Consider the following 14,332-nt stretch of genomic DNA (forward strand, 5'->3'; position numbering starts at 1 on the left):
GATGCTGGTCTGAGAACCATCATTCTTTTCCTCCATCTGTTCTTTCTCATCTTCAGCCAGTCTTTCCTTCTTTGGCCCCAGGTGTCTGTCTATTTGAGCTAGCCCTGACTCCTCCCCTCTCTTCCAGGACCACAGATATTCTTCCCACCTTTGGAGGCCCCACAGAGACCCCAGGAACAAAGGTGCTGGTCCTCATTCCTGGAACATAGGTGAGCTGCAGGTGACCCTCACAGAGCCATCACACAGGGTCACGCATGGCTATCCGCACAGTCACCCTTGACCTGAGAGCCCTCCTTGGGGATCTCAAGGGCCACAGATCTCAAGCCTGATAGCGCGTCAGGATCCAGCCCTCTCAGGTCAGATTCTCCAGGGATGGAGCCTGGGGATCTTTATCTTACTCTGCTCTGCAGGCTGGGTGGCTAACAAGCCAGAGGTGAAAATCATAGTTGAGATCAGGGGTTGCAAACTACAGCCCCAGGGCCAAATCCAGCCCATGGCCTGTTTTGTAAGTTGAGCTTTATTGGAACAGAGCCCCCCTCATCTGTTGACTCCTGTCAGTGACTGCTTCCCGCTGCAGCAGCAGTGCTGAGTGGTGGAGAAACAGACCAGGTGGCCCACAAAGCCTGAAATAGTTACTATCTGGCTCTTTACAGGAAAAGCTAGCTGGTCCCTGGAGAAGCCCACACCCTCCTTGTTTGGTGAGGACTGGGGCAGGGCTCCAACGTCCCCTCCAGCTTTGTGCAGAGAGAAGGGGAGCCTGGAGCACCTCCCCTTGGCCAACTCTCCTCCCTGGCTTTCCACCTTCTGGCCTGTATGCCTCCCACTGGCCCATCGGGGTGCTGAGCCCAGTGCTAGAGAGACACAGTGTGCAGAAGAGGGGCTAGGCATTTGGGCTGGGCTGCTGTGGAGAGTGGAGAAATGTGGAGAAGTGAGGGGAGGAAGGAGGAGAGGGCTCCTGCTTACAGGAGGAGTTGGGCAGGAGGGCTTCCCTAAGGAGGGGACCTGGCAGCTGGGCCTCGGGAGTTTCCAGCGGGAGGGGGAGGAGTCCAGTGAGAAGGCTGAGGAGGGGGCCGGTGGTCTGCCTCCCTCCTGGCTGCCACCTGATCTAGTGGGCTCTCATGGTGAGCCAGGAGCTGTGGGCACAGCTGTCGGGCGGTTCTTGGCTGTGGTTCCTGTGAAGTTGCTCACAGCTCCTGTGGCTGAGATCAAGTTCCCTGAGGGCAGGAACCTCGTCTAGCCTAATTCTGCCTCTAGCTGTGTGATGTCTTCTCTGGCTGTCAGTTTTCCTCATCTGTGAAAGGGCATCGTTCATCTTTAGGGGGTTTTTATTTTTGGAGTTCTGAGATTTTATCAGCCCTCCTCCTGACCTCCACACTTCCGCTGACACGTTCTACTGTCCCCTAGAACAGTGGTCCCCAGCTCCCGGGCTGTGGACCGGTACCGGTCCGTGGGCCATTTGGTACCGGTCCACAGACAAAGAATAAATAACTTATGTTATTTCCGTTTTATTTATATTTAAGTCTCAACGATGTTTTATTTTTAAAAATGACCAGATTCCCTCTGTTACATCTAAGACTCACTCTTGACGCTTGTCTCGGTCACGTGATACATTTATCCGTCCCACCCTAAATGCTGGTCCGTGAAAATATTTTCTGACATTAAACCGGTCCGTGGCCCAAAGCAGGTTGGGGACCACTGCCCTAGAAGACCTGCCGCTTTCCCACCGGCCTCTGCTCCCACAGTCCCTTTGCCCAGGGGCCTCCCTGGCTGGAGGAGTGCTCTCCCAGGCTGCGGGCCAGTCTCCCGTCCACACAGGGAGGGCTGCCCGGCCCGGAGGAGCCCAAGGACCCTCCCAGACCCGTCTCTCTGCTCGGTCCCCAGAAGAGTCCCCCTGGTGACGGAGGAGGTGGCGCGTGAAGCCCTCCTCAGCTTCGTGAACTCCAAATGCTGCTACGGCAGCTCAGCCGCCAGCGACCTCATCATCCAGGAGCTGAGGCAGCAGATCCTGTGCAGGGTAAGGGCCGGCCTGGCGGGCCGGGGCGGGGCAGAGGGAGAGGAGGGTCCGGAGGGCAGTGTGTACGAATGGCGGTGACGCTGAAGTCTCTTCTGCGACCTCTCTGGTCTGCATTCTGAGTAATAGTACAAGGAGTAATTATTATCAGTCATCATGGAGAAGCTCGAATGTGCTAGATATCGTGTAAAGCATGCTACATACGTGTCTCACCCCATCCTCACAGCTGCCTCCGTGGTGGGGGGAACTGTCACTGGTAGAGGAGGAGTTGGACGTTTAGAGAGGTGAAGGTACAAGCCCAAAAATACGCAGCTAGAAGTGACTGAGCTGGGATTCAAACTCAGGTTTGCTGGCGCCAAAGCCATGTTCTCAAACACAAGGCTGACCCGCGTTTACACGGGTGAGCTGAGGGAGGTCCATCTGCGCCCCTCCATCCGTGTCCTCTGCCTGCCCCAAGTCACGTCTGGGCCAAGGGCTCATTTATTCATGACCGAGGCCTGACGCTCCAGGGAAATCCTACACTGGGATCACAACCGGGACAACAGCACCTATGTCACCTTCTGCACTGAGAGGGCCAAGGGACAGCATCTAGGTTCACGTTTCCTAGTGTCACTGGCACAGTGATCCTCTGGCCAGCACACAATCACACAGAAATCAGACCAGCCTTGTGGGAACTGGTTAGAGCAGGGACCCTGTGTAGCTGTGTGGCCCTGGGCAAGTTAACCGACCTCTCTGAGTCTCCGCTTCCTCACATGAAAAAAGAGGAGCCAGGGGACATCTGAGATACCTTCCCGGTTTGATTCCGTGGATGAAGATCAAGAAGGAGGAACTTGAAGTCTGGCAGATGACTTCCTTCCAAGGCGGCCCTTAGGGCAGTGGATTCCAGAGACCTCCATCTGTCAGAGGCAACTGATGCTCCAAAATTTGCCTCTTGGAACATTTCTTTGTGTAACAAAATGGGGAACTGAAATTGCTCTCGTGAGCCTGTCAGGTGAGATTTCCAGGGGCGAATGGCCTCCCTGCAGACAGGCAGGTGCACCTGGACCCGAAATTGTGTTGCTGGCCTGTTCTAAGCAGCCCGCTGTGCCATGTGTGAGACCTTTTGGTTTCCCCACTGAGCCTGGCAGGAGGAGGCTTTCTCTTTTTGCATAATGCTCTGTCTTCCTAAAGGGCACGAGTGTGAATATGCTGTCTTTTTCTCTGTAGTATCGACTGGAGACTTTCAGCGAATCCAGGATAAGTGAATGGACTTTTCAACCTTTTACTAGTGAGTTGTCTGAAATCAGTTTAATTGGGAGCCAACGTGGCAGGGGCTAGTCTTAGCCATAAGCCTTGAATGAGATGCTTTTTCTGTTCAGCGCCTTGGTTTCCCTGTCCCCTGTAAAACGCGGGGGTGGGCTTTCCTTCAGAGACTTCCCAGTGCTGATCTTAGCAACTGCTTCTAGTCCAGAAAATGGTTTGCAGAAGGTCCTGAGAAAGTGTAGCGCTTGCCTTTGGCTGCAGGTGGCGCTGTGACCGGCGCTAGATGATCCAGGGGGCGTGTGCTTGGGCAGCCTGCCTCCCAGGCCACCCCCGGCCCCTGTTCACTGTGCCATCCTGCCTCCTGCTGAACCCCATGAAGCCCTATACCCCACCTGTTTCCTCTGCTGACCACTTTGGTTCATCCTTCATGACCAGCTCACAAATCGCCTCTTTTTTGAAGCCTTTCAGAATTTCTTCTCCTGCCGCTCGCCCCACCCCAGCAGAATGAGTCAGTCTTCCGGGTTTTCAGAGCCCTTTCTGTGACTCTTGTCCAAAGCACTTACCGTCTTGGTTGTAGCTGTGCCTGTCTCCTTGAATGGAGGAGGAGGAGGGAGAAGGTAGGGATGGAGACAATAGGGATGATACTGGCCCTCTGCTAAGCATTTAAATGCCTTCTTCTATGTAATTTTCACTATTATCCCCATTTTAGAGATGAGACAATTGAAGGTTAGAGAGGTAAAGTAACTTGTCTGGAGTTACACAGACAGGAAGTAGAAGAACCAGAGGTCAAACCCAAGTCCCTTCAACCCTAAACCTTGGGTGCTTAACTACAAATCCCAAGAGGACTCTTATCCACCCTTCCTGTAGCCCCAGGGTCTCGCCTAATGTACAGCACCAAGTGAGGGCCCCTTACTATCTGCTGAATAAATGAAAGCTTGTCCTAACAGCTGTTTGTTGTCCTTACAATGATCCACTTCTGTGTCAGAGCACTTGGTAGATGGGCCACGAAGAGGGACCTCCCCCAGGCTTTGGGACATCAAGGTCCAGGTTCCCCCGATGTTTCAGGAAGACACCAGGAAGTTCCAAGTTCCTCACTCGTCATTGGTCAAGGTAACAAGGTTATTGTAACACGCCCTTTTCCCTGAGTTGCTTTTCCAGGGGTTGTGGGTTTCCTGAAACATTATTCTTTTAGAAAGGAAACACCAAATCCAGCCTGTTGGTTTATTTCTTGTCTATTCACATAGCCAAAGAATGGTACCATTTACCAAAATTGTCACCAGCTTTAAATAGTGAACATTCACATTCCTAAACCATCTGAGTGTTTATGCATTGTTTCCCCTTTGGCTGCCAGTCAACGGCTGAAGTGTTGAATGAAACATATAAAGTGAAACGTTGTTGGGGTTTTCACTGACGTCAGTCAGTAGGGGAGCAGAATCTAACTTCTGTCCTGTTTTACAGAAGCATAACCACGACACGAAGCAAGGGTAGCCTAATGTGTGACAAGAGCACGAGACAGTTTACCTGTTCTGTTTCCACTTTGGATCTTGACTCAAGCGTGTACTTCTCCCCGTGCTGGCATAGCATTGTGAGGTGGAGAGGACTCGGAGAGCTCAACAACGTGTCCATTCTTTTCTTGAGAGAGAAAAAGCTATTTTGGTCCAGTGATTAAATCCCAGTAGCTAGCTCACTGCCTTTCACAAAAATGCGGTCCATTTCTTATGGCTTCTATTCCCTGAGACCACTTTGGCTACTTACTGTGCGAAGGACATCAGCCTTGGTGGTTTAGTCTGGGAGCGTGAGCTAGGACATGGTTCTTGGAGAGGACGTGTCCCCTTCTTAGCATCCAGGACAGACTGGGCTGGGCTCTGGGAAAATGGTCACATGAGCTCCTGGGCTTGGCATTCAAGGCCCTTTGGAATCATGGTGAAGTGGGAATGACCCTCTTCCCCCTCTGGCTCTGAATGGCGGCACCACTATTTGGGATGGTGACATGGTGGGGGCGGGGGTGAGTTGGAGGCGGTAAAACTGTAGGCATCTGAGAAACGAGATCCAGGGAGAGTGTTTCGCCCTCAGGAGTGCCACAAATGCCACGGGCGAGGACGCTACAAGTGCAGCGGCTGCCATGGGGCCGGCATGGTGAGTCCTGTTTGGCTGTTGGTAAGTGTAGCACAGGCAGAGTGGCTCCATGGGGACAGGGGGCTGGGCTGGGGGCCTGGGGCTCCCCACATGACCAGTGTGACCACAGCCAAGTCATTCTCCTGCGGGGCCTCCATTTTTCCATCTGTCAAATGGGAAAGTTGGATTGGGTGGTCTGTACAGGCCCATTTCACTTTGATGGTTTCTGATTTTAATTTTTCTCTTCTTTTCTCATCTATCTATGAACACTCATTGAGCACCTGCTTGGCACTAGGCCCAGCGAGAGGACTAAGGCCTGGGGTCCTTCCTGTCGGGGACCCCCTATCTGTGGGAGAGACTGAGCGTGACTAGCCCTTGCAGTGCAGGGTGATGAGTGCTGAGAAGGTGAAGTTCACAGGGCTTCTAAGACAAAGTAGATGGGGCCTGTGTGCATTTCTGAGGGCCACTGTCATACATTACCATGAAGTGGGTGGCTTAAAACAAGAGAAATGTATTCTCTCCCAGTCCTGCCGTCTGGACGTCCAAAATCAGGATGTCAGCAGGGTGGGTTTCTTCTGGAGGCCCCGAGGGAGAAGCCATCCCCTGAGCTGCCGGCAGCTGCTGGCACTCCTTGGCTTGTAGCTGCATCACTGCAGTCTCTGCTCCGTCCTCACATGGCTACCTCCACATGTGTCTCTGTGTGTCCTCATGACTTCCTTCTGAGGATACCAGTCATTGCATTTAGGGCCCATGCCAGTCCAGATGACCTCATGTTAACTAATGCCACTTGCAAAGACTGTTTCCAAATGAGGTCGTGTTCTGAAGTTCTGTTGGATGTAAGTTTTGGTGGGGAGAAGGGAGGGGACACTCTTTGACTCAGTATAGACCCCAAAGCACACAGCAGGCTCTGGTGTCCTCAGCCTTTTTATAACAGCTTTCAGCAATACTAATCATCCCAGGAGTAGCACCGAGCCCCTCATGTGTTCTTAGCTGTGCCCATTTACACCTATCCCTTTGGACACACACTGACCACTTGCGACTCTGAGCCTGTCTTCCTCCATCTTTATACCCGCCTGCCTGCCATTCCCTCCTGTTGGTGCCTCCCCTCCACATGCGGTGCGCTCGCTCCTCTACCCGCTGCGAGCCTGCTCCTCTGCCCCCTGAGCTCCGGCGGGGCCAGCTGTGGGCCATGCCCCATCTATCTGCCTATTCTGTGCCTTCCCTCCTGCCGTTCCCCTCCTCCTGGCTCCCCCAGAGCCCCTCCCTGAGGGGGTCTCTGTGCCTTCCCGCACCCCTACTCCTGCTCTCCCTCCTCCCTCGGGCTTCCCCTGGAGCCCACCCTGAGCCACCGCTGGGGCCTTTGCGAGTGAGATGTCTCCAACACCAAGTCCCCAGGCAGGCTGCCTCCTCCTGCTTCCTCTGGCCACATTTGGTTGGGGGACAGTTTCAGGGCCCACGGGGGATTAGTGAGGAGCAGGAGAGGCTGATGTCCCAGGGATGTTAGGATGTAGAGTCTTTGAAAGGACAACTGGAGGGGCCCTAAGATACCCTCCGTCCAACCCTCCCTTTTCACAATGAAGGGGCGGAGGCCCAGGGAGAGGAAGGCACTTGCTCAGAGTCACCAGACTGGGGTTTGAACCAGGTCTTGGGATGGTTTTTGCACCGCTTCCCGGGAGGCCGGGGGTTGCTGAGGCCGTGGTGTGTCCGCAGGTGAGATGCCCCTCCTGCAGCGGAGCCAAACGCAGAGCCAAGCAGCTCCGGAGGTGTCAGATGTGCTCAGGGTCTGGCAGGCACAGGTATGAGCAGGCCTCCCTGGCTTTTTACTGTCTGCCTGTTTGGAAGGCGATCAGCTGCCCAGTCTGTCTTGCCAGTCCTATGTCCCCAGACCCCTGTGCATAGTAGGTGCTTGGTAAATGCTTGTGGAGTGGGCGGGCTTTTCTTGAGGCCTGATATTTCTGGAACTCATCAAGCAATCTGTGGGTCAGGTGTAAGGAGCAGGCACTGCAGTCAGGAAGGGGGGCAGTTTAAGGAGAAGAAACCTCGTCTTGCTCACATAGGGGGTGGGGAGTGATTATAGAAAACTACTCAAGGTGAGATTCTAACTCTCTGAGGATCTGGACCTGGGCAAACCCTAATTTTTAACTCATTGCAGTTGTGAACGGAGGAGGAGTGAAGAAAGGTTGGTTGTTTGATTAAACAATCAACAAATTTTCATCTCTGCTCACCAGGCTTTGAAATAGAGGGGCATTGCATTTTGTAAATCATGTCTTTTAATGCATTTATAAATCTTAAAAGGAAAACAGGAAACCATGAGGAGTGAAACTATTTAAAGTTGTGCTGGTTAAAGATACTTTTAGCTCTTTGAGGCCCAGGGCATCCTTCTAACAAACCAGATGGCCAAGCTTTGGTGGACCTGCCACCTGTGATTGGTAGAGAAGGTCTTTCAGGGGGAAAGAAACTAGGTTTCTTTCATTTACAAATGGGAGCTATCCAAGTCAAACTGGCTTCAGCAAAATAAATGTGTAGTCCCATGTAACAGAGAAGTCCAGGAGTGTATTTCTGGGATGGCTTCAGGTATAGCTGGATGCAGGTTCTTAAACAGTGGCACCAGGAATCTGTATTCCTCACTATGTTTTCCTTTGTGTTGGTTTTATTCTCCGGCAGGCTGTCTCTTGCTGTGGCAGAGGGGACCACCCGCAGCTTTAAGCATAATAACCAATAGAAAAAGGATGTCCTTTGTTTTGAAAGTGTCAACAAAAGTTCTAGGGCGGATCTCATTGCACTGGGTCATGTGCCCATTTTTGTGTCAGCCACTGTGGTCAGGGAGCTGGAATAAGCTGACTGGCCAGGCCGAGGTCCCAAGCTGGTCATGGAAGGGGTGGGGGCAAGCCCCTGAACCATATAAACTGGGTGCGAGAAGAATGGTCTCCAAAGGCAAGTCGGGTGCTGCCACCGGAAACAAGGCGTCTAGATGGTGGGCGGGTGGAAGCCATCCATGCCACCCAGTCCCCCTCTCTGAGGAAGGGTTTGGGGATGGTGACCTTCAGAAGCCACCAGGGCCCCGTGAGTATGAGTGGTACTGACGGTGTGTCCCTCTCAGGTGCAGCACGTGCTCAGGGAGGGGGAACAAGACCTGTGCCACCTGCAAAGGGGAAAAGAAACTGCTGCACTTCATCCAGCTGGTCATCATGTGGTAGGTGGCTATGTCTCCATGGGTGGCCCAGCGGCAGGAGCTGGGGGATGTGGCCTGCACCGGTTTCTGCAGAGAAACTCAATGTGGGTGGGGCTTTTCTAGTCCAGGCACCTGCCGGGGGAAAATGGGCTTAAAGCTACTTGGAAAGGGAGAGACCCCGGGAAGAGGCAGCATGGGGGGTGGGATGCTGGTGGGCTTTAGAACAGACCTGGGTTCACGTTCTGACATCACCCCTGTCCAGTGCAGCAGTCACTCAGCACCTGGGTGTCCTGTGTCCTAAGTTCCCAGGCCTTGTGGGCTTCTCCTGTCGGGCACTTTGCTAAGCACTTCACAGGTAAGGATGAAACGAGGGAATAGAAGGGCGCTGTCAGTGCTTTACCAGCTTCCCAAGTTACAACCGACCAGGCTGAGGCCCAGAGAGGAGAAAGAACTGAACTTTCCCCGGGTCCCACCTGTACTCACACCAGCCCTGCAGCTCAGTTCTGTCTAATTTCAAACCCATGCTCTTAATTGTCCCTCATCCTCTTCACTTCCAGGAAAAACAGCCTGTTTGAGTTTGTGTCTGAGCATCAGTTGAACTGCCCTGGGGAGCTCCTAGCTAAAGCCAAAGGAGAAAACCTCTTTAGGGATGAAAACACGGTGGTAAGGAGCGCTTTGCGAGCACCCCCTGGAAGCTGGGCTCCTCTTCTGGCTCTTCTGGCTTTCCGTGGGGGCTCATTTATTTAGAGAGACAGGCTGGGAGGGAACAGAGCTTCCCCAAGAGGACAGAGGCATCTGGGACCCGTGGGGCCAGTTCTCCCTTGAATTTCACGTACTGGACCTTTCTTCTCCTTTTCCTCCCTCCTTCCCCCTCCTCCCTCGCCCTCTTCCCTCCTCTTCCTCCTTTTTCCTCCTTCCTCTTTTCCACATACTTGGAGACCTCCTTTTGTATGAGGCACCGTCTGGGCCCAGGGGGTATTGTCCAACAAAACTCCTGCCTCGTAGATCTCACGGTCCAGTGAGGGAGAAGATAACATTTCACCACAATGTCAGGTGGCAGTGAGCATCACTGAGAATGATGCAGCCAGGGTGAGAAGACAGGAAGGGTTGAGAGTGTTGTTTCAGCAGTGGGGGCAGGGAGGATTGGGCCAAGACCTGCATGCAGTGCAGGGAGGGGGTGGATTGTGAGGCCACTGGAGGGAAGGTGTCCAGCAGAGGGCACGGCATGGCAGAGACCTTGAAGAGCAGCAGGGAGCAGTGTGGCTGAGGGCAGTAAGCCAGGCAGAATGAGGAGCTAAGACAGGAGAAGTGCCAGCAGCCAGATCAGGGAGCGTCCTGTTGGCCAGGGGTTGGCAAACTCCAGCCCCCGGCCTGCTCTTTTTTTTTTTAAATAACTTCTTTTTTTTAAAATTTTTATTTATTTATTTATTTATTTATTTATTTATTTATTTATTTATTCATTTTAGAAAGGAGAGAGGGGGGGAGAGAGAGAGAGAGAGAGGAGAGAGACAGAGAGAGAAGGGGGGGAGGAGCAGGAAGCATCAACTCCCATATGTGCCTTGACCAGGCAAGCCCAGGGTTTTGAACCGGCGACCTCAGCAACCGGCCTGCTCTTATAAGTAAAGTCATACTGGAACAGAGCCAGGCCTTTTGGTTTATGTGTTGTCTGTGGCTGGCTTTGTGCTGGAAAGGCAGGATCAGGTACTTGAGACAGATCTCCTATGACCCACAAAGCCTGGAACGTGGCCCTTTCCAGAAAAGATTGGCCAAGTCTGCTTTGGGCCTTGGCAGGGAACTTGGTCTTTATGGGTCTTCACGCTGTTTTCTCTGAGAGGGTTAGGGTCTCGGCCTCCTTCTCTCTTCCTCCTTCCTTTTCCTTCCCCAATGATTTGATATATTATGTATTGTAAAATGATCACCTTAAGAAGTCTAGTCAACATGCACATCATATATAGTTAGATGATTTTTCTTTCTTTTTTTTTAGACAGAGAGAGAGTCAGAGAGAGGGATAGAGGGATAGATAGGGGCAGACAGACAGGAACGGAAAGAAATGAGAAGCATCAATCATTAGTTTTTCGTTGCGACACCTTAGTTGTTCATTGATTGCTTTCTCATATGTGCCTTGACCGCAGGCCTTCAGCAGACTGAGTAACCCCTTGCTCAAGCCAGCGACCTGGGTCCAAGTGGTGAGCTTTTGCTCAAACCAGATGAGCCTCTGCTCAAGCTGGTGACCTTGGGGTCTCAAACCTGGGTCTTCCTCATCCCATTCCAATGCTCTATCCACTATGCCACCGCCTGGTCAGGCTAGATGATTTTCTTATAATGAGAACTTTTCAGAGCTATTCTCTTAGCAATTTTCAAATATCCAACATAGTAGTATTTGCTATAGTCGCTATGCTGACCTTACATCCCTGGGACTTATTTTATAACTGGAAGTTTGTACCTTTTGACACCCTCCCCCCCCAAAACAATTCATTCATCCCTTATCCCAGCCTGTGGCAACCATCACTCTATTCGCTATATTTGAGTTTGGTTGTTTTGTGTTTTTAGATTCCACAGACAAGTGAGAACATATGGTATTTGTCTTTCTCTGTCTGACTTACTCTACTTAGCATAATACCCTTAAAGTCGAAATGTCAGGTCTTCTTTCCTTTTTATGGCTGAATAATATTTCTTAGTATCTTTTCTTTGCTCTGATCACTGAGGCTTCCTAAAGGCTGCCGGCAGGCGTCAGCCCTCTGGAAGGCCCTGCACCCCACCCAAGTCAGACAGCCTCAGAGGCCGGCTGGTGACCCGAGGGGGCAGCAGGTGAAGTCAGGCAGCCTCAGAGGCCGGCTGGTGACCCGAGTGGGCAGCAGGTGGAGGAGTACCAACAAACTGGTAATGAAAGGTCTGTGGAGCTTACACAGTTCCCACCGCTTGCTGCGTGGCCTCGGACCCTCCCAATCTGGCTCGCTCTCCGTCCACCAGAAATCAATCGCCAAGTTTCAGGTGCTGGCCCTTGGTCAGGGTGGTGAGAGGGTGCGTCTCTCTCCCCAGGTGTACCCCCTTGTGGACTTCCCCCTGCGGGAGATCTCTCTGGCCTCACAGCGGGGCATTGCCCAGCACAGCGCCACGCTGGCCTCCAGAGCCCGCATCCTGCAGCAGGTGAGCCGGGGCCTGGGGCTGTTGGGACTCGAGGCTTCTGGGGCCTGGTGGGGGCTCCAAGGACACTGTCCCTCTGGTCACATAAGGGAGGAAATGGGATATTCCCTCTGCTGGGGGCTCCTTCCTGGGAGTGGCAGGGAGGAAGGGTGAGGAAGAGTCAGCTACAGGGGTGGTGATGGGGAGGGGGGTCCCCAGCCTGAGGAACAGGGGGAGTACTGGGGACTGATCTGAGGCCAGGGTGGTGGGAGGCAGCCAGCAAAGCAGGTCACACAGTCCGTGGTGAGAGGTTTGGACTTTTATCCCGAGAGTGGCAGGAAGCTATTGCAGGGTTTCAAGCAGGAACGTGTCTCAGTGTGGTTTGGATCTGCACCTCCCTGTATTCAGAGAGGGTAAGGGAAATCTTAGGCAGGGTGAGAACCCAGTGTCCTGCCCCTCAGGGTACTTCCCAAGTCCCAAGCCAGTCTTCCCTAATCCTCCCATGGGCAGAGGTGAGGTGGAGGCCAGGACCAGGTTGCTTCGGTGCTGTATCCTGTTGGACACTAGGGGGCAGTGGTGCAGGTTGTGTCCCCAGGCTCGGCATTCACAGCAGCTACTGGCTGGAAGCTGCTATAACCTATGGGTTTGAATAGGCAATGCCCAGCGCCAGTTTTGTGAGGGGGTCTGTGAGGGGAGCTGGAGTCTTGCAGATTGGGCTCAGATCCTGGTTCTCTGGCATCCTAACCCAGTCATGGGCCACATACTTCCTCCACTTTGAAGTCCAGTTTCTCACCTGTGGGAAAGAAATGTTTAAATGGCCTCAGAGGGATTTGTAAGGATGAGACAATTTTCTTTTTCTTTTTTAAAATTTTATTAAGGTCATTGGAATGAGACTGGTTAATAATATGATATAGATTTCAAGTGTACAGTTCTATAATACATGATATATTTATTGCATCGTGTGCACACCACCCAAAGTCTGGCCTCCTTCTGTCGCCATGTTCACCCTCTTCTCCCCCCCCCGCCCCCCCAGTAATGACCATACTGTGGTCTGTCTTTGAGTTTTTGTTGATTTGTTCATTTTTTGCTTTCAGTTTTATATCCCACATATGAGTGAGAGCATATGGCTCTTGACTTTTCCTGTCTGACCTAATTTGCTTGGCATGATGTTCTCAGGATCCATCCATGTTGGCACAAGTGGCAGTATTTTATCTTCTCTTTTGGCTGAGTAGTATCCCATTGTACACATGAACTGTGTCTTCTTTATCCAGTCCTCTAGTGAAGGACATGTGGTTGTTTCCCTGTTTTGCTATTAGAATAGCCATTCAAGCAGGTGTGAGGTGGTATCTCATTGTGGTTTTGAGTTGTATTTCCCTAATAGCTAGTGCAGTTGAGCATCTTTTCATGTATCTGTTGGCCATTGGTATGTCTTACTAGGGGAGGTGTCTGCTCAGGTCCTCTGCCCACTTTTCAATTAGATCTTTTTTTTTTTTATTTTTGTTATTGAGTTGTGTGATATATATATATATATATTTTTTTTTTTAATTATTAATTCCTCATTGGTGGTATTGTTTGCAAATATCTTCTTCCATTTGGTTGGCTGCCTTTTTGCTTTGTTGTTGGTTTCTTTTTCTGTGCAGATGTTCTTAGTTGGATATAGTCCCATTCATTTATTTTTGCCTTTACTTAGTTTGCCTTTGGGGTCAAATTCATAAGATCCTGTCTAAGACCAAGGTGCATAAGTTTAAGACCTGTTTTCTTCTGTGTAGTTTATTGTTTCAGGACTTCTATTTAGGTCTTTGATCCATTTTGAATTAGCTTTTGTGAATGGTGACAAACTGTAGTCCAGTTTCCTTCTTTTGCATGTGGCTTTCCAGTTTTCCCAGCACCGTTTACTGAAGTGGCTTCCTTTTCTCCATTATGTGTTTTCTACTCCTTTGCTGAGAATTATTTGCCCATATACATGTGATTTTATTTCTGGGCTCTCTGTCTGTTCCATCTGTGATCTTTGTGCCTGTTTTCCTGCCAATACCATGCTCTGATTAGAGACAATTTTCTTGTAACCCAGTGATCAAAATGCCCCTGTTCCTCCTGTCTCCTTTGCAATGCGTATCTCTCCTTCTCTCTCTGTTCATGTCCCCTATTTGTGGAAGAGAGAAGGATGCATTTAATTTTAAGTTAATAAATGACCATCCCAGAGCTGGAGTGAATGTCAGAAATCATGGTATTGAGATGCTGCAAACTCAATAGCCTACCAGAGCCAGGCAGTAACGGATGAGAGGCCCCTTATCCAGGAGCCAGCTACCATCAACTTCATGAAGGTGCAGAGGCAAACATTTCAGACCTTTTGAAGTCCAGATTTTTATATGAAACCTTCTAACTTTTCAATATTGACAATGAAATTTTTTTTTTTTGTATTTTTCTGAAGCTGGAAATGGGGAGAGACAGTCAGACAGACTCCCGCATGCGCCCGACCGGGATCCACACCAGGGGGCGACGCTCTGCCCACCAGGGGGCGATGCTCTGCCCCTCTAGGGTGTCGCTCTGTTGCGACCAGAGCCACTCTAGTGCCTGGGGCAGAGGCCAAGGAGCCATCCCCAGCGCCCGGGCCATCTTTGCTCCAATGGAGCCTTGGCTGCGGGAGGGGAAGAGAGAGACAGAGAGGAAGG

The 14,332-nt window shown here is 51.5% G+C and overlaps 1 protein-coding gene across 1 annotated transcript in view; it reads left to right on the forward strand.

Moving 5' to 3' along the window:
• SSUH2 (ssu-2 homolog) overlaps positions 1 to 14,332 on the forward strand; it is a 31,402-nt gene that overhangs the window by 13,050 nt on the left and 4,020 nt on the right. Inside the window, exons 3-11 of the mRNA XM_066351179.1 lie at positions 128 to 209; positions 1,882 to 2,014; positions 3,218 to 3,278; positions 4,239 to 4,363; positions 5,327 to 5,389; positions 7,079 to 7,164; positions 8,469 to 8,561; positions 9,098 to 9,203; positions 11,580 to 11,687. Of these exons, the coding sequence (XP_066207276.1) occupies positions 128 to 209; positions 1,882 to 2,014; positions 3,218 to 3,278; positions 4,239 to 4,363; positions 5,327 to 5,389; positions 7,079 to 7,164; positions 8,469 to 8,561; positions 9,098 to 9,203; positions 11,580 to 11,687 (857 nt within the window). The remainder of the gene's footprint in view (positions 1 to 127; positions 210 to 1,881; positions 2,015 to 3,217; positions 3,279 to 4,238; positions 4,364 to 5,326; positions 5,390 to 7,078; positions 7,165 to 8,468; positions 8,562 to 9,097; positions 9,204 to 11,579; positions 11,688 to 14,332) is intronic.

The sequence above is a fragment of the Saccopteryx leptura genome, chromosome 10 (assembly GCF_036850995.1).
Source record: "Saccopteryx leptura isolate mSacLep1 chromosome 10, mSacLep1_pri_phased_curated, whole genome shotgun sequence".
Classification (NCBI taxonomy): domain Eukaryota; kingdom Metazoa; phylum Chordata; class Mammalia; order Chiroptera; family Emballonuridae; genus Saccopteryx; species Saccopteryx leptura.